The 20,052-nt window shown below is 37.2% G+C and overlaps 2 protein-coding genes across 2 annotated transcripts in view; one reads left to right on the forward strand and one right to left on the reverse strand.

Moving 5' to 3' along the window:
• The window catches only part of FYB2 (FYN binding protein 2), a 90,566-nt gene extending 81,117 nt beyond the window's left edge, over nucleotides 1-9,449 (forward strand). The window contains 4 exon segments of the mRNA XM_040978605.1: nucleotides 1,164-1,257; nucleotides 3,204-3,360; nucleotides 3,468-3,501; nucleotides 9,362-9,449. Of these exon segments, the coding sequence (XP_040834539.1) occupies nucleotides 1,164-1,257; nucleotides 3,204-3,360; nucleotides 3,468-3,501; nucleotides 9,362-9,449 (373 nt within the window).
• Nucleotides 9,450-13,866: 4,417 nt separating this feature from the next.
• The window catches only part of PRKAA2 (protein kinase AMP-activated catalytic subunit alpha 2), a 61,928-nt gene continuing 55,742 nt past the window's right edge, over nucleotides 13,867-20,052 (reverse strand). Inside the window, exons 7-9 of the mRNA XM_040978654.1 lie at nucleotides 16,937-17,441; nucleotides 15,250-15,376; nucleotides 13,867-14,476 (exon numbers count right to left, since the gene is read on the reverse strand). Coding sequence (XP_040834588.1) covers nucleotides 14,238-14,476; nucleotides 15,250-15,376; nucleotides 16,937-17,441 — 871 coding nt within the window. The 3' untranslated portion in view covers nucleotides 13,867-14,237. The remainder of the gene's footprint in view (nucleotides 14,477-15,249; nucleotides 15,377-16,936; nucleotides 17,442-20,052) is intronic.

Below are 20,052 nucleotides of genomic sequence, written 5' to 3' on the forward strand. Positions count from 1 at the left end.
GATTTATTTTTATTTGAAAAGGATATTTAGAGACAGGGGGAGAGACAGAATTTCCTCCATTAATCAGAGATGATGGTTGTTGAGAGATTGGGGAAGGATAGTCCATTTTGTATAATGACCGAAGCAGATTTATGTGTAATAAAGACACATGTCTTGGGAAACATATGTATACAGGCTAGAAGAAGAGATCAGGACAGGATTATAAAATATCATTTGTACACTGCTAGGAATTTAGCCTTTTCCTGAAGGCAGAAGGAAGATGGCAATGTTTTAAGCAAGACAGTAGCAATTTTAAGCTTTAGGAAGACGACTCTGGAGACAGGCATGGAATAGATTCAAGCAAGGAGAGCCAAGAGGAAGGTGGCATTTCCGGCAAGAAGTTGCAGTAGTCTAGAAGTATAACAGCAGCTGTAATCATGGAAAGAAAGAAACATGCAGGAGACCCTTCAGAATATAACTGTTCATGTGTCTGGGGAAGCAGTGGAAGATAGCCAAGTCTTTGGGTCCCCCTCTTGTTTCACAAAAAATGTTAATTTTGCTGATTTACAGAAGCTGCCCATTTATCTTAGATTGTTCAACCAATCTGAATAATATACATTTATAGTAATTGACACATAATAAGTGCACATTTTCACGGGGTGTGGTGTGACTTTTCAATACATGTGTACAATGTGTAATGATCAGATCAGGGTTCCTGACACCATTTACATTATTTCTTTGTGTTAGAAACATTCAAAATCCTAACAATTTGAAATGTAAATGTAATTATTGTATTTCTAATTGTTACTAGCCACTTCCCCTGCTAGGCACTAAAACATTAGAAGTTATGTATCCTACACTACTGCATCTCCTGAATCCCATGCATATTCTCTACCATTTATTCCTAAGTTATATTGCTATCAATAGTACTTTAAAATTATGGAGAAAAGTAATGGATATTTCTTGATTTGTTCAGTTGATTATGCAATATACTGTAGTGGAGATCTATGTATGTGTATGATGTATCTGTATATATATGCTTACATGAATATGCATTTAGATATAATCATAAATGCATGGTCTTATATAAAATTATATACATTTTGAAATGGAACAATTTTGTGGACTTGGAAACTTACACTTTTGCTATAGTATATTTATCCCTGCTTGCATATTTTTTTTAGTTTTTTTCCAAGAAATTTCTTCAGAATCAAGAAGCAAAATTTAGAAAAGAACAGAATAGAAAGGGAAGAAAAACTTTTTTGAGAAAAATTTGAGGTATGTTTTCTTCTAAATGTAAAAATTTGTAATGTTAGCAGCTAGGAACCTCCATGTTTAAAAAGTCTATATTATATTGCTTAGATCCTTTATGATGTTTGAATGAAAAGCTGAGAGTGTATTTTGACTTTTGCTGATGCATTTCTATACTAACACGCCAATGTGCATGTTATTTTCTCTACCTAAGAAAATGTTTTTAAGATTTAGTTTGGATATCACTAGTCTTTCCCACTTGCTCCAGTTGAAGTGACTCCCTTAGCACATTTTACGTATCTGTGATCCCTGTACTGTTTGTATCCTAAGGTAAACTATCATGTTCTCCAGCAGAGTAAGACCATATTATGACATCTTATTCTATAGTTCAGGTTCCACAGATCATCTTTTTTTTTTCATTATTTTAGAGTTCAAATGATCCTTCCTGAATTTATAATTGACAAAATGAGAATTCACTCATTTTTAAAATGCAAAAAAATTTGATGGAGTAAGCACCATGGTATAATAGACTCAGCCTCTGGTTGTGGTGCTGGTTTCCCATAAGGGTGCCAGTTTGTGTCCCAACTATACTTCCAATCCAGCTTGCTCCTGGCTTCAGGTGGGCCCACGTCCAGCCATTGCAGCCATTTAGACAGTGAACTATTGGATGCAATGCCTCTGTTTCTCTCCCCCTTCTCTGTAAAATCTATCTTTTAGAAACTTTTAAAAACAGATAAAACAATAAATTATATATAGCCATAATAAAAATATTTCTGTGAGATGTTTAAGATCTGTGCCATGGAAATATGAAAGACCTATGATGTATTCAAGAGTACCATATAGCTGGATGAGACTTCAAAAAGGGAATAATGGTATACAAAGAATCATGAACACAAAGCTAAGAAGTACAGATCTTACCTTGAAAGCAGTGAAAACTCTTTAGCGCTAGATAAATGGAATTGTGACTCAATCATATTTGTATTTGAAGACATTATGGTGGGTTCACAATAAGCTTGCCTAGGAAGGGGAAGACAACCACTTAGTAAACTGTTCCCTCTTTGGGTAAAAGAAAAATCTCTTATAGGTAAGATCCCATTTTGGAATAGTGCGATCATCCACATTTATCATTCAAATTCTGAGAGCAAAAAGAGGTACTCTTCTTATAAAATTTGTAAATAGGGACAGCAGTTATAAACACACTAGCCTGGGGATATATTTTTTTGTCATCTTAATCTGGTGAGATAAATACCTGTAATTCAAGGTACATATATTGGAATTGGTTTTGTTCTTGTCAAACAGATGGCATTCAATACATTAAACATGATGCTACCTGTGTGTGCACAGGCTGGCTAGTTTATCTCACACAGAAGCCCTGATGAGGTCAGAAATAAAATTTCTCATTTCTTTCCCCCACAAATGCCTACCTTTGAATACAAAAAGGTAAAAATGTTCCCTACAAATTCAATTTCTGCTACTTTAAAACACATATAATTTTATGTATATGTGAATGTATATATATATATATGTTCTATAGAGATGAAGAGTGGAAAGGTATGCATCTAGAAATTATAGATATGTAAGAATATTTAAGACACTACAAAGAAAAAAGAGTTTCATTTTTTTTCCTCCTTTCCTGGGTTTAGAAACGCAAGTAATATTGTAGTAGTTAATACACAATCCACCATACTGAAATTTATACTCATATTGGAGACTTCTCACCCTACAGGATCCATTCCCATAGAATTTACTGATAGATGTGAAGAAGCTATGAAAATCTAATCATACTAAACAAATGTGAGCTTGTAGAATTTTAACATTATTTTCTTAAATGGCTTCCCCATTTTCTACTTATTGAAGTTTTTCTAACTATTTAACATCTACCATTTGAGTTTAGTTTGAAGTTACTACATTACATCCTGTTAGTTTTATTGCACTGAAGATAGCATGATCCGATTAGTAATTTCTAATTTCAGTATGACAAAGAGATTATTATCATCAACAAAGCAAAAGTGTGTGCCAGTAACTCAAGAAATGGAATATTTGATTTGCCAGTAACCCGTGGGGAAGAACTGGAGGTCATAGATATTACTGAACAGAATCTATTGATATGTTGCAATTTTAAAGGAAGATGTAAGTTTATTAACTCAATGGTCATAAATTTTAAATCATTATTTAAAAAAACTTACAGCACTTTCTCTGTAATTTTAAAATTAGTAACAGTGTTTTTATTTATACAGATGGATATGTGCTCACTGAACACCTAGATTTCAAGTAAGTAGTTTTATCTTTAAATTACGGGTTCTAAATATTTATTATTACATATATTAGTCTCAAGGGAAGGCTACTTAATTTATAGAGAATTAGTCAGGCACGGCCCTATTCTATAAGAACTATAAAAAAGCGTCTATCATTGGAATACCTCTGTACCTTAACTTCTGTACAGAGTGTATTCAGCCTAGTGGATAAAGTCCTCACCTTACATGTGCTGGGATCTCATAAGGGCACCAGTTTATATCCTGGCTGCTCCATTTCCCTTCCAGCTCCCTACTTGTGGCCTGGAAAAGCAGCAGAGGATGGCACAAGGTCTTGAGACCTGGAAGAAGATACTGGCTCCTGGCTTTGGATCAGATCAGCTCCGGCCCTTATGGCCACTTGGGCAGTGAACCAGCAGATAGAGGATCTTTCTTTCTGTATCTCCTCTCTGTAAATCTGACTTTACGACTAAAATAGATAAATCTTAATATTTTTTAAATATAAAGCAACATAAAATTACTAAATTTGGTAAAAAAATTCTTCAGAATTATACTCAGTGTTCATTGGACTAAATTTCAAAATGTTTTCTTATATTTCTCCTTCTTCTCAGAAGTCCAAATTGGTCACCTTAGGAAGATCAAGATTAAATGGTTGGGGCTGTATTTGCCCTAAAATCTGTCCTGCTATACATGGGTTTTAGCTTGGGCATAAAAATGAGACACATCTGTGGAAACTCTGCTTAAGAACTTAGAAGAAAAGCATAAACAAACTCTTCATATTTTGATACAGGTTTTACAGTGTCTTTTTCAGTGTCTGTTTCATTGCCAGTTCAGAAAGTGAAACTGGGTGTGTGTTAGCAATGAAACACTTGCTGAAGGAGCCACATCCAAAGTTAGAAACCACACCTTATGGCACATCAATTGTGCGATGCTTAGCTTGTTTCTAATATTAGTACAAAAGTGTTTGGAATTTTTAGATATGCATTTAAATATGGCATATTTGAATTCTGAACAATCAATATTATAGCTAGTCTTTCAAATACTCAAACTGAAGATATAACCTTAAAATATTTATGGCAGCCTTTTTATAAATCAAGGGACAAGCACCATCTTGATTTAATCACAAAATCAGATGGATGCTACTTGCAATGTTAGGTTTGTTTGGGAACAGTTGGTTGAGAACCATGTTTTCCTATTTTCACACTACATTGTAAGAAGTGCCTAAATGTATTTAACCATCTAAGTAACACATGCATGCACTGTATCACTTCAAAACATCCTTTTGCCAAAAAATGAAAAACAAAATTGTCATTATTTTATCTATGCCTGAATATTTATTCAAATATAATTACAGTATATTTTCATGTATATCAAAATAAAAATCAGAGCTGTAAATAATGTTTCAAGTGATCCAGAATGCATACATTCTACATGTGCATTCAATATTTTTAAATTCTTAAAAAATTGAGAATTTTGACCATTCTTTAAGCAGGGTAAGTTGGCTCTTCAAGTGTGGAGTCTCATTCTTTATATTGTGACATTATTTTCTAATAGATGTGTCAAAGTACTCACCACTGAGATCTCATCACTGAGTATATATCCATAATAAGTTCATTATAGCAAAGAAATACCTACACTCTCATGTTTGCCACAACACTATTTATGATAGCCAAGATGGGGAATAAGCCCAGGTGTCATCAACAAATGAATAAATAAAAAGTCCTATATATACAAAATGGAATACTCAGCCATAAAAAAATAATACAGGCTGAACACAGTAGTGTAGCAAGCTAATCTTCCACCTGCAGCACTGGCTTCCTATATGGTTACTGGTTCATGTCCTGGCTGTTCCACTTCCGATCCAGCTCCTTGCTTATAGCCTGGGAAAGCAGCAGATGTACACATGTGGGAGAAGCATAAGAAAATCCTGGCTCCCAGCTTTGGACTGGCTTAGTTCTGGCCATTACAGTCATTTGTGGGGGGTAAACCAGGAGATGGAAGATCTTTCGCTTCCTCAGGTAGCTTTGACTTTCAAGCAGCAGTAAACAAAACTTTTTAAAAATAATGAAATCATGTTATCCACAGCAAAATGGATAGAAACAGAAGACATTTGTTTAATGAAATAAATGAGAAACAAAGACAAATGCCTCTCTCTCTCTCTGGCATATGTGAGGGCTAAACAAGTCTATTTGAATATTGAATAGTGATTACTAGAGACTCAGAAAGGGTGACTGAAACTATCGAGAGAGAGAGGCTGGGTAACCGGGACTGAAGCACAGATGGGAAGAGTCACTTCTAGTGTCCTGCATTACAACTGCATGTGTATAATTTACAGAAACACATCTGAAGAGGCAGAAGATACATTGAAAGACTCCTGCCAGAAAACAATGATAAAGAAAAGGAAGTTCTAACCACCCTGATTGGAACTGTACCTGCTCTATATATTTGAAATATCACATTGTACTCCATAAAATGTATAATTATTAAACATTAATAAAAAGTTAAGAGAAGTTTGTGCTGTTATTTAAGTAGACCTAGCTAAAAACTACTGGATTTTTGAACTGGAAGATAACAAATGTGCTTTCAAATCTGTAGTAATTTGTTAGGGCAATAATAGGAAACTAGCACGACGGCAAAAGTTAAAACCTACATTCAACAAAGACAAAACAAAGATAATGTCACATCTCCAATGAGTCATAAGCAATCTTTTTCTATATCTTGCTCTGTAACTGTTATTTGACATGCAGAATATTAGTCTAATGACTAAACAAACAAGAATAGCTTTCAAATCAACCATTGTTTTTAATTTGATTTTGTGAAAAAGTACATGATCTGACACGCTGGTTTTTCTCTTGTGTGTATATTTGTTGCCTTTGAGTTTCACACAGTGCAAACCTTAATTGAGGGAAAATCTACAACTATGAAATGCCATGTAATTCAAGAAAACATCTTCATAGGATGAATGGAAGACAAATCCTTCCCACTTATCACTTAACACTTACAAGAGATGCTTAACAAACAAAACTGAAATTTGAATCGAAAGTTCTTAAAGCAGAAATGTACTGGAACTCTATAACGTTCCCCTCTCCCCCAAAACCAATTGCTGATAGTGGTCCAAATTTCCAAAGTTTTTATACATTTTTAAATAGAAATGTAATCAAGTGCTCCAATAAGTTAATGTGTCAGCCAATGGAGTGTTAATCTTTACCAGATTGGCTGGGAATGATGCAGGATTTCTTGAGAAGACCTGAATCATTACTATCCAAACCTGTATTATTTTATTCTTACAAATGTAACTAAATGACTCAATTTTCAGTTTTATTTGTTGGCACTTTAAATCCATCATGTAATATTTAAATATACATTGCAAAGAACACAACCATTCTTCCTAAAACATCAAGATACTATCCTTAGAGTTCACAGTCCCATAACAATTTCACAATAAACGCTCAACATGGTATGATCATAGATGTTGGTGAACAGTCTTGAGAGAAAGCTGTGTTTTGATACAGTAAGGCAGCTTCAGCCAACTTTTAAGAAGTTCTGAATGTTTGTTGCAAGAACAAAACAATTTATACTTAAATATTTGTTGTTTCAAGAAATCCAAATAGTCATTTAAGAACACCATGATTTGCAAAACAGTGATCATAAACATGCTTACACCTTATGTTCTTACCTCATAAAAGTTACCCACCATTGAGAAACTCTTCCTATCGTAGTAAAAGATTCCTATTTTTACAAACACAAGGAGTTTACATTAAATATAGGGTTATATAATCCTCCATTTAGACAAGGGCCTTCTGTCAGTTTTTCCCACAGAGCTGTGAGGTAGGTTACAATCCACATGTTTTAGATGAGAAAACTAAATGAGGTGACATGACTTGCACTGCTATAGTAGTCAAATGGAGAATTAGAGTCAAATTAGATTTTGTCTGTGCTTCTGCATTCTTGCCTTCACAAACTTCCTGAAGTGTTGAAATCAAAAGACTGCTATCTGGGACAATCATTTATAAAGCATGAGCGTATAGCTAAGTTTATCAAAGTGACTAAAGTGAACCAACAGAAAGGAATAAAAAGTATATTGAATGACTAAAAAGGCAATGATAGCATGTGGATAGGCCAAAGGAACTTAAAAACAAACTGAAAGAAGCAAACGACATCACTTCTGGAAGGCAGATCTAAAAATTAGAAAGATTACAGTGTTCAGACATGATTTTGCTACTACTGTTGCTGTAATTTACAACAGAAGGCACAAATTTTTGTGCTTTTTGCTTTTGTTTCTACAAAAGGTTTCTATAGAAGGGTTTTCTTTCTATAGCAGGGCTGATCTATTTCCCTTTTGCATTTTAGGAAAATGTCGTTTATGTAGAAAAATGGCCTTTTTTTCTTGATAATAAAACTTAGCTAAAATGCAATTTTAACTAAGAAAAATGCATGCTGGAAACAGTAAAGGAAAAGTCAACCATGCGATTGTGCTTGCTGAGAATGTTTCTGTTCCTCCTTGAAATTTTAGATTAACACAAAGTAGCACACCCTGAATCTTAAAAACAACAACAAAAATACAGTATAAACCTAGTCAAAATTCTCTGTGTGTTCAAAATTTTTTCATGCTATGATATCCTACATTTCCTGGGTAGAATACTCTAACGTTTCATTAATTGCACTTTAAATTGAAATTTACCTACCCTGCTTGTCCAATCATGAGCTAATTCCATAAAATCTAAGCTTTAAGTATAAACCATAGTTACCAAAAGTCTCACACACATTCATGATTGCAAACTGGCATTGCTATGCAAGGCTGGCAACAAATGTTAACATTGGCTGGCAATACTAATACAGGCCTGAGTCTGCTAACTTCTGGGCCTGGCCTGATTTTTATCAGCTTATGGCTGAAGAAGTTCAGTTAAAACTCCATTCAGTCTAAACCGTCTGTCCTAGTTTTCATGCTATTTCCGTGCAATGACATCAAATGCAGCATAATCATAGACTGTCTAGAAATACATACCATGAAAACAGTGTTGTATCATCGAATACGCCTACATCCAGAAAGGTGACGGATCTACATGACATTTAGGTAAGCCTGATTCAGGTCGCAGACAGAGGCTGAGGGTAGTTTCCTTTTTGAAAAAAGGTTTGTGCTCAAAAAAATCCCATATAACAAAATTATAAAATCCCATCCTAAAATTTTTTCAGCATTTTTAAGCACCCTCAATACTCAGAAAGCAGTTGTAAAATAGTAAATCACAATTATAACATAATCATACCCAGCTAGTAGTATAATTGGTTTCAATAATGAAACCACAAAGTATTTCATTAATTAATATCATTTTATGTTGCTGTAGGACTTGGGAGCAATAGATTTGCATTTGTTTTTCAACTATTCCACTCTTTTGGTAATTTAAACTGTTCTTCCCTAGAAGAAAGGTGTATTCAAGGAAAAGAGACTACCACTGGATTTCTAGCATGGCTTTAAATCATACTGGTCCTTTTATTTTCTCATATAGAAAATGGTAAAGAATAATCTTTCTGGCTGCCTCATGAGGTTTCTGTAATAGTAAGTTAGCAGAGCATACAGAGGACTGCGGATCCAAAGGTATAAAATGCCTGGGACACTTCTGTCACTACATTAGTTAATACTTTGCTTTATTCCAGGATGGTATGATTTTGCATTTTGTACTTGAGGGGGCATCTGTATAAAAATATTCAAGTACACATCTTAAAAATGCCTCACCAGACTGAAATAGCTCACCGTCATTGTATAAAAACTCTAAGTATATAAAAAAGAGAATACTAACACAAATCATATAAAAAAGCAGAAAAGACAGAACTTTAAAGCTCAAAGTTACCTTAGGGATCATTTGATATTCCTCCCATTGTAGGAGTTACAAAAATGAGGCCCGCCAAAATGATGCCACTCCCCTGCTGACTGAGCATCCTCCTCCCTTGGAGTTGTATCAGAGCCTCTGAGGGAGGATTAGAACAAATTACATTTCGATTTTAAAGGTCAGAGTAAACATGAGGACCAGGTGTGGAAAGGTGAGGCTGAAAAGGTCTGAGTCTTGAAAACAAAGACAAATCTATGAGTATGTCTAGCATTTTGATACTGAGATTTCACAGTCATTAATGGGGTTTAAATTATCAACCAGTGAATAGACAAAGATCTGATGTTTGTGATGGGCTTTCACATTTTAGAAAGAGGCAACGCCTACATGAACTCCGTATGCTGCACATTAGTAAACACTATAGTCAATGCTATCATCAAGAGTCCAAAAGTCTGTAGCAGCTGTTCATGATAAATTTCTAAATTATCTTTCATTTAATCCAAACAACCAACTTACATTCCCTGCATACAAACTGTTTAGGGAATAACAGAAAGCAAATCTATTTGCAGGAAAAAAAATTAAGATAATTATGTACTATGTATAGCAAACTACCTGACATTGAAATATTATTCCTGATTAATTTAGGTTCCTGGATTCTCTTTATAGCTGGCTGGCAGTAAGGAATGCAAACACTAGGTTTGTTAATCAAAACAAAAACTCAACTTTAAATGGTTGGCTACTGCATATTTCAGACAGTGTTCTTATACTTAAAGATCTAAATACAATGAACTTACATCTAAATATAGTGTCATACAAAAGCACTCAGAAAATGACTCCACATTTTCTTTCAAGATTTATTTTATGTTTATTGGAAAGTCAGATATACAGAGAGGAGGAGAGAAAGAGGAAGATTTTCTGTCTGTTGATTCACTCTGCAAGTAGCAGCAATAGTCAGAGCTGAGCCAATCCAAAGCCAGGATCCTGGAGTCTCTTCTGGGTCTCCTACATGAGGGTACAGGGTCCCATGACTTTGGGCCATCCTCAACTGCTTTCCCACGCACCTATATGGGATCCCGGGGTGTGCAAAGGGAGGACTTTACCTGCTAAGCTACCATGTCGGGCCAGACTCCATATTTTCAAAGTAGGATTAATGATGACGATTCTATAGAGCTATCAGCATGAGTCACTCATCTTTTAAAAGAAGAAATCTTGTTTAAAGGTTTCGGTCACCCATAAGTACAAAAAAGAATGAATGCTGTACCCAAGAAATGATACAACCTTATGAAGAATGCCAAGGCTCCATGAAACAAGTTACAGACACAGAAACATTCTGTTTAGTCCAGCACTGACCCCAAGAATAACATTTCTGCACGTAAGATTGATTGACTTTGAATTAGCTTTTCCCCAAGCATGATAAGAGAAAAAGAAATGTTATCTTAATTTATGAGTGAATTACCCAAATTATAAGCTAGAATGATTTTTCCCTTAAAGTATTCTCTAAATGTCTTCTTCTCCTTTTTTAAATCATGGAATAACTTGCTTGAAATAGCCAATCTGGCCCTGGCACAGCAGCCTTGCGTGCGCTGCGATCCTTTATGGGTGCCGATTCATGTCCCTGCTGTCCACTTCCCATCCAGCTCCCTGCTTGTGCCTTGGGAAACCAGTAAAGGACGGCCCAAGGCCTTGGGACCCTGCACCCACATCGGAAACCTAGAAGCTCCTAGCTTTGGATTGCCTCAGCTCTGGCCATTGTGGCCACTTGGGGAGTGAACCAGCAGATGGAAGATCTTTCTCTCTGTCTCTCCTCTCTGTAAATCTGACTTTTAAAAAGAATATCCGGGCCCGCGCGGTGGCGCAAGTGGTTAAAGGTCCTCGCCTTGCACGCCCGGGATCCCATATGGGCGCTGGTTCTAATCCCGGCAGCCCTGCTTCCCATCCAGCTCCCTGCCTGTGGCCTGGGAAAGCAGTCAAGGACGGCCCAGAGCTTTGGGAACCTGCACCCGCGTGGGAGACCCGGAAGAGGCTCTTGGCTCCGGATTGGCATAGTATCGGCCTGTTGCGCTCACTTGGGGAGTGAATCATCGGACGGAAGATATTCCTCTCTGTCTCTCCTCTCTGTATATCCGCCTTTCCAATAAAAAAATAATATTAAAGTTGCATGGCTTTCTTTTTTATGGAAGGACTCATCAGACTTTATCCTATCCACTGTCATCTTAAGGGAGGACAGTAGCATGTAATACTTTCCAAACTTGCCCTACAAAATCTTTTTCTTCAGCAGAGAATGTACTTTGAGACATGCTATTCTAGAACCACTTGGAGTCCATTCTTACGAGATTGCTAAAGCCCTCTCCAGAGCCCAAAGGCCAGAGCTGTCCAGCACAGTCTTCTCTACAGGAAACTGTGTGCAGCCCAGACCTATCCATCATCCACAAGATGGCTATGTGCGAATTTGGGGTGAGAAACGGATTCTTTCCCTCTTTGTGCCCATGAGCAACAGAAAGCATCCTATTGTGCTGCACTGGGTCTCTGATGGTCTCCTGCTCTAGAAACCTGTCATTAGACCACCTAGATTCACAGAAATTTGTTTTCATTTACAAATGGAAAAAAATTCCTGCAACTTTTGGTTCTCCTAAAACTCAATAAACAACTACCAATCTGTACATGTTCACAAATTCTGGCAAAAGGGGGGGGGGGCAAAAATAGCAAATTGTAAACTTTCAAAACACACTTGATAATAAATGTCAAAATAAATTTTATATGAACAAGTTTGTATTTTCGGGCTTATTAGATGAACAAATCTAAAAAGCCACTGGATTATTTAGCATCCTTTCTCGGCCTTCTAAATTGTGAATTGTGCTACTGGAGATAAAGAATCAGGTTCCTTGTGTCTGTCTGATCATGCCAGCCGTAATCAGGCAAGGACTGAATGGCTCCATTTTTCTCAACAGAGGTCTGCACACATTTGAAGAAGCTAAAATGATGCCATCTGCAGGCTGTGTATCAAACCAATCAGGATTACCTATTCCCTAAAAAGACCAGGTAAAACAATCATCTGCTGCTACCACCAGATGGCGATCTTTCAAATGTTAAACTTCAGAACTAAAACCTCTCAGTCCACCCCATTTCCCAGAAGGTGAACAAGGATCCCTTTTATTTTGACACTAACAAGTTCAACTGGAAGGATTTTTTAAATAATATTGTTTAAAATATCTAAGAACAGTAGGTGATACAATGCAAACCTGGACTTCAAGATAGACATTCTTGTCTTCCAAAAGCATAGGAAAAATGTTTTCTAACATTTGGTTCTTTTGGTAGAAAATAACCTATTTTTGGCAAAGAGAAATTTGTCAAGGCAGTGTTGTTTCTTGCTTTCTTTGTTTTCAAGAGCTTCATATATTTAGGGTAAGTCAGGTGAAAGGAATTACAAATTACAACACATTAAATACAATAAATGAATAAATATAATTTAGATAAATTATACATAATTTAAAATTAAATATCTTCTAAAACAAAATATAATAAATGAGTTATTATCTATTCTGCCATATATAGTTTTCATTTTAAAAATACCTGCACAAATCAAAACACCAAAATAAAAAGGTTTGGTTATTTTTTCTTAAAAGCACTAGTATGTGGATACATATATTTACATATGTAAACAATACATATATTTATTCAAGAGAGAAGTTTTTTAACGTTTAAGGCTTCTCTGCCATATCAGGTCCAACAGTGAAGGTCATGGACTACAGGCTTTTAGAAGTACGTAAAAGCCTTGGGGTCGGAAAGGTGTTTTCAAATTGAAAGGTTAGCAACCACAAAGGTACTGAAAAAGATTTAAAAGTTGAGTCAATGGGCCACCGAGGATAAAAATAAACAAACAAACAAACAAAAAATAATGGCAGTTGTTTAGGTGGGTGAAGGAGGTGACCTTAATAAAAAAACTTAAATTCCAAATCAAAAATTTGCATGGGAAATAGAAGACATTCAACTCAGCTCCCTCGCCCTTTACTCTACCTCCTACACACAAAAGATCAAAAGTAAGACTGTCCTTTGAAGGGATCCTTGATATGTTGCTTTGTTTCGTTTAACTGTCCACTGCTGTTTTATTCTTTATCACATACAAAGACAAATGAAGCCAAAAAAGAATTTGAGAAGGGTAGGTTTAGGAGGCATATTTTAAAATCGCATGTTTATGGAAAAGACAGACATTGTTACACTTCCAGATGTTCTGTTCCAATACCAACTCGAACCCTGACTGCCCTTAGGAAAAACATACTATTCAAGGAAATCAAAAGATAAAGCCCGAAGCTTACCACTCAGTGTAAGGGATGTGGAAACTGGTTTACCTGTTACAGGACCACAGCCCTCTGGGGAGCAGCAGGCAGCACTTGCAAAAACTGTCAGACTTGGCTTCTGAAATTAGGGGCTTGGGAGAAAGGTGGCAGACTTTTAAGAATTTAGCATTTAAATCACATCTAACTAGTGGTTCTTTAATTTTTGAAGCCTTGTACAGGAAAACTTGGATTATATACACACTGCTTAAAGCCTAGTGAATTTTAGGAATCAAATGTGATTAACCTACATTAAACAGTGACGTAGGGAGGTATTTCAAACCACTCTTCTGGTGAGAGAGTTCCTCAGAGAGCTGTGTACTTCTGCGGTGAACGCACAACTGCAAAAATGATCTTCACTGATGTCCAACAATTAAAGACACTGTCAATGTGAATTTATCACAGGGAAAACATTACAATTGCAGAGATCTATAGGTAAATTAGATGTCAGACTTTTTTTCTGTAACTCGGATGAGTATTCCTGGAAATATTCATTTCTCTCAATCAGTATCGCAGATTTGTGACATCCAGAAGCAAGATAATAATTTAAAAACTACGTATGATTTTTCACAGTGCAGGAACAGAAAGATAGACACAGATCATCAACGGGCTAACGTAGTAATCAGACTGGCACACATTTCAAAAAAATCCATGGTGTGACTGCCCAGGCGAGGTGAAACTGAAGACAAAGTGCTCCCCGTCAGAGAGCCAGTGAGGGAGCCAGAAAGTGAATGACTCTCTGTGGTGGTGGAATCAAAACTTGACCTTGGCCTGTGCAAGCCAGCAGCAGAGCCGGAACGCTGCGGTGTGGAGGAACCAGACCTCTGCTCTACTACCTCATCTGAAAAGCACAAAAAGGCAACAGTTCATATGGAAGTTCTATTTGTCCACGCCCCCGTGACTGTACATTCAGAAGATTACATACACACATCGGAACAAAAGCAGCCTAGTCATAAACGTCATGTTCAGTGTTTTGGGAATGGAGGTGACATTAGCGCTTTCCTGCTAATCTATCATTGATCAATCCAAATATTTCCACTCAAAATACGCACCCTAAATCCTTCTAGATGAAGTATTTGGTATTCATACTAAAATCAAACTAATTTCCCCACATTTGAGGAAAGCACATCCTTGGCAACTTATCGTGTTCTACCATATCAGTAAACTGGCACTGTCTGAATGAAATTTTGGTTAAGTCTGAACTACTTCAACACAGTAAAGATCTACCCACCACGTCTCTGAGATGACTTGAATATCTCAAGCAATACTGAGTTTGACCTACTTCATAGTTTATGTCTGTAGACTAGCAAACCAGGAAGTAAAGACACATTATAGTACGCATCTCCACTCCCTAATAAAAGCAGGGCTTCCGGTGAAGCATTTAAATATACCTTCACAGCATGATTCCAGATTTTCTACCTTTGCCTATACTTGCAACGCCATGTTACACTTAAGTAGCACAAGTGAAACTTGTAACCGTTACTAAGGGACGATACCACTGCCATAATTTGGGGGGAGATGGCGGGAGGAGGAAACAGGGAGGGAGAAACGCCTAGATGTAAAATCTGCATCGTGCAAAATAAAAATGAATAAAAACATACACAGATACATTACCATCAATACTTTTAAAGTCCAAAAGATAGCTTCTGTTGTCAACCAGGTAAAGCTGTAAGCTCATTTTCACATAATTACCAGTCACCGGATTTTTTCTTCTTACACGAAGATGGTATGCATTCACTACCTAAACCAGGAAAACAAGAAGCAAACTGGAACTTGTCTCCTTTATTACTGCAAATGTTACAAATAGTTGAGAAGATGAGTCAGGGAAAAATTTCTGAATTACTTCTTGGCCTTTGCAGGTATTATTTCATCTCCACTAACAGGACTGGTTGTGTACAGAAATTAAAACTCAGAATGGACTCCAAAGTTTAAATGAGGTTTTGTTTTCACTCTAAATATGTATCCACACTAAAATATCAATAATAATGTTAATAGGCTAGCTGCTGGTTAAACTTTTTTTGCTAATGAACATGATCTAAAAGGAGTACAAAGGACTAACATAAAATTCCAAGTATCACAATAGTCCTATGAGGAAGATATTATTTGTCTTTTAAAAATAATAAAGCTATAACTCAAAGATAAAGATTGCAGGCTTTAAAAAACATCTATCAAATTAGCTCTTCATTAAGGAATTTTAAAGTTATTAGCATCTCTTTAGATAAAACTACTTCAGAATGGGGAGATCGGTTATTAAAAGGTGTTAAGAAAACATTATCTCATTTATTCATGTCATACACAAAGCAAAATACTTTATTTATTCAAGTCTGCCAAATAAATATTTACATGATAAGTCTGAATGTTCTTCTTCCTTTAAAATTAAAGGTTCAGAACCCGGTGTGGTAGTCTAGTGCCTAAAGTTCTTGCCTTGCCTGTGCCAGGATCCCACTTGGGCGTCAGTTTGTATTCCTGTTGCTCACTTCCCTTCCAGCTCCCTGCTTGTGGCTTGGGAAAGCCTTGGGACCCTGCACCTACATGGGAGACCTGGCCACTTGGGGAGTAAACCAGTAGATGGAAGATTTTTCTTTCTGCATTTCCTTCTCTCTATAAAATGGAGCTTCCAATAAAAATAAATCAATCCTTAAAAAAACAAAAAATAAAGGTTTGTGGTCCTAAACTGCCTTCCTCTGAATATATTCAAGAACTGAAACTCAGTTAAACACACATTTTTATACTTAAAAAATGTGGTCTAAAAGTAAGGAAATGTGCCATAACTAAGGATTTAAAAGCATCAGGCAAGTAAGAATTTCTTAACTTGGAAAACACTTCTTGTTAACTGAATATATATTTTAGTTGTCATAATCTCCCTCCACCCCACCCCACCCCACTCCCCCAAAAAGGAAAGGAAAAAGAAAAGGCTTCATGACCATGCCCCATCAAAAGTAAAAACAAACTGTTTTTGAAGGGTTTGGCTTGCACTGCTGCGCAGCTGCTCGGACAGGTGAGCTCTTCTCACAGATGAATTCAGATTAACTATTCTCTGTTTCTTGGATGAGAATACTGTATCTAAACTCAAATATGTAAGTTCCCAACATCAAAAGCACTTGACAGGGGTTTGGTTTGTGTGGAGTGTTTGGAATGAATATGGTATGTTACTGGAGAGAATAAGATCTATCAAAAAGTATCAAGACCATTAAACCTGTATTTAAATCAAAATCCTTTAATCTCAATATTCCATGACTCAGAACAGCTTATTATGTAAGAAAATGGATTCCAACTGACCTAACACACTACAGTTTCGTACCTTCCATTCGAAGTCCAGCTGCTTCATTGCTCGGTACACTTCGGCCATGATGTCATATGGTTTGCTCTGACTACGGATTCCAAGATGCCATTTGGCTTTTTTCACAGCTAAAGATTTGGGTTTCGTTGTATTTAGTGCATCCAGTGGACATTTTGCCTTGGGGCTGTCTGCTATGAGAGGTGGCATCCTTTCTGGATGAGGTTTCAGTCCTGGGGGGATATGCATGGCATTGTCATCCATAAAAGAACCGGCTGGAGGACTGGAGGCGAGGTAGAATTCACTGGCTTGGTTCATTATTCTCCGATTGTCAATGATAAGATGGTAAGCCACGGCAAGCTGGTCTTGAGGGTCCCCGCTATATAAACTGTTCATGACTTCAGACTCTGTACACTCGAACTTTTCACATACTTCTTTCACAGCCTCATCATCAATGACATTAGCGTCATAGGAGGGGTCTTCAGGAAATAAGTAAGTGGGCAAGTCTTGCTTAAACCACTCATGTTCTCTAGGGAAAAACACCATCATAAGAACATGATTTGGCAAGTTCCAAAACTGTCAAACATGAAACAGTACAACCTAATAGAACCAGAAGAGACCTGGTCTCTAATCCTAGGTCTGCCACTCACTGGCTACATGATCTTAAGCAAGTTAATTAAATCCTACCCTGTCCTAGCTTTAGGCAACTAGGCAAGTGTTACACTGCTGGGAGAAAAACAGCCAATAGATTGCAAGAATTCTGGGCCTGGTTAATGCCAAATTTCTGTTAAATATACCAGTGTGCCAGCATAGTTGCATATTCTATAATTTTCAAACATATGGGAGGAGGGCAGGAAATGCTGGGCTGGGACAGTCCATAGAGGCCTCCAGGTGGGGGACTTCAGGTTGTCCAGGGAAAGAGGTCTGGGGATGTGTTGGAGTGGGAGCAGCTGAGGGCATGTTTGGCAAGGGAAGGATGACTTCTGGCGTCTCCCATGGATCAGGCCACTGCACTCACAGGCAGGAGAGGGAGCTGAGACAAAGTGGCTTAGAAAGGGGAAACCACTCTCCCCTCACTGAGTTCCCCTCCCTTTGTTATTACTATAATGGGTAAGGGAGATCCAGGGCCTGTGGAGCTGTATCATAAAATGATAATAACCATAATAAGAAGAAGTAAAATTTAAAAAGAAAAAGCTGTAATAATAATAAGTAATAATAATAATATCATAATAATAATAATAAGTAAAATTTTAAAAGAACATGAAAAAAAAAAGAAAGAAAGAAGGGGGAAGCCAGAAGGCATATCTTGGTCAGGCCAAGGCACCTGACCACCTGGGAGACCTGGGTGGGCTAAAAAGCATCAGCTGACACCCATTGGCACATGTAAAAGCTGGAGCTAGTGGCATGCCTGGTTGGACATGGTCATAGTACCTGCCCACAAGTGTTGGGGCAGGATATGTGTCACATCAGGCTGGGCTGCAGTATCCAACACAATGCAAGAGAACCACATCAAGGGTGAAAATTCTATAGGGAAGATTCTATGGGCATGCCTCTGTGGAACTTCAGCACCCACAATTTTGTTTGTGGGGAGAACTGGGGGCAGTGCAGAGTGAGGCAGGCAGGACTGTGGAATTCACCTGACACTTGCATGAGCCAGAACTGGCAAGAACAGGGGGCAGCCTGAGATAGGTCAAGCTGCAAGACCCATAGACACATGCAAAGGCTGTGACTAAGGTCAGCATGGTGAGGTGTCTTGTGGGACTCATCAACCAGATGGCTGGACTCAAACCCTGGCTATGGCGGAAATCACACTATACGTGGTCCAATACATGTCCAATTCATGGAATACATGTGTAGGCATAGGGCCTCCTCAGTTACTGATATTTGCATAGTGGACAGAATACCCAGATGCACATAGGGGACATGACAGCGAGCTCATCTAGGTCAGCAGAGGATGTTGAGTGCCTTGTCAGAGGAAGGAAAGCAGAACAGGTTGTACCACTTTCCTGGCCAAGCTTTACAACATGTTCCTGAGGTAGATGAACTGAGGTGGACTTGCTCAGCCAACTGACCTTGAAAAGATTTTCTTAATCCTGGTGTGATGAAGCCAATGATGTCTCAGAACCATCAAAACCACTCAAGTAACACCCTTGAACCTTTTTGCCCACACTGGGGTCTCTAAGGCATCATCAAATGGCTGTGATCATCCCCAGGTGCTGAAGTAGATTGACAGCAAGGAGTGATCCCCTCCCCTTCCCCCAGCTGCAGACTCAGGAGAAAAAAAAAAAAATGAAACATTTGTCCCACTCACCTTCCTCTATTCCTCCGCCCATCCCACCCTAACTGGAGAACCACATGGGTGTGCATCCCTCTCAAATGTGTAAATAGTATTAAAAATACTATTTAAAAATGAAAACAAATAAACACACTCTACCCTGGAATAACTATTCTTGTTCAGAACTGGCTATCTGGCTGACCTTTCCTCAAAACAAAGTTACTCTATCACTTTAAGGAAAACAAGTAGCAATACTTGTTGCCAACAATAACTTTCAACATTTCAAGCAAAAATTGCTATTTTTATAGCAATTTGCATGTGTCTCCACCAATCTGACAGCTTCCTAATCATTAAATACTTTCTGACAAGGTTAATATAGACAACAATATGATTCTTGACACTACCATAGTGAAATATGTCACCATTTGGAAACTCTCCAAATTCAATAAGACACTATTTTCCAAATGATTAATGTATGGTTTAATTATATTAAGTTGAATATTCATAATTTGTTACAGAATTGTTTCTAATCTTACATAAATGGAAATTTCATGTGATTCAATCTATGACTAACTTCCCAACAAGTCCACTTTAGGAAACAAAACACATATTAAGTAATAAACTCATAGTGAATAGAGAAAAAAAATCAGGATTTATACTCAGAAAGTTGATGCCTACCTTAGCCACAATAGCATTAGTACTATTACTAAGTTGAAGGGACTTGGGAAAATCCAAAGATAGGATTTCTATCAGCACAATGTCTTATTGTTTGTTTTTGAAGATTTTATTTGAAAAGCAGAGTTAGAGAGATGCAGATGGAGAGGGCAATCTTCCATCCACTGGTTCATTTCTCAGACGACCATTG

The sequence above is a fragment of the Ochotona curzoniae genome, unplaced genomic scaffold (genome assembly GCF_017591425.1).
Source record: "Ochotona curzoniae isolate NIBS_2020 unplaced genomic scaffold, NIBS_Ocur_1.0 contig_291, whole genome shotgun sequence".
Classification (NCBI taxonomy): domain Eukaryota; kingdom Metazoa; phylum Chordata; class Mammalia; order Lagomorpha; family Ochotonidae; genus Ochotona; species Ochotona curzoniae.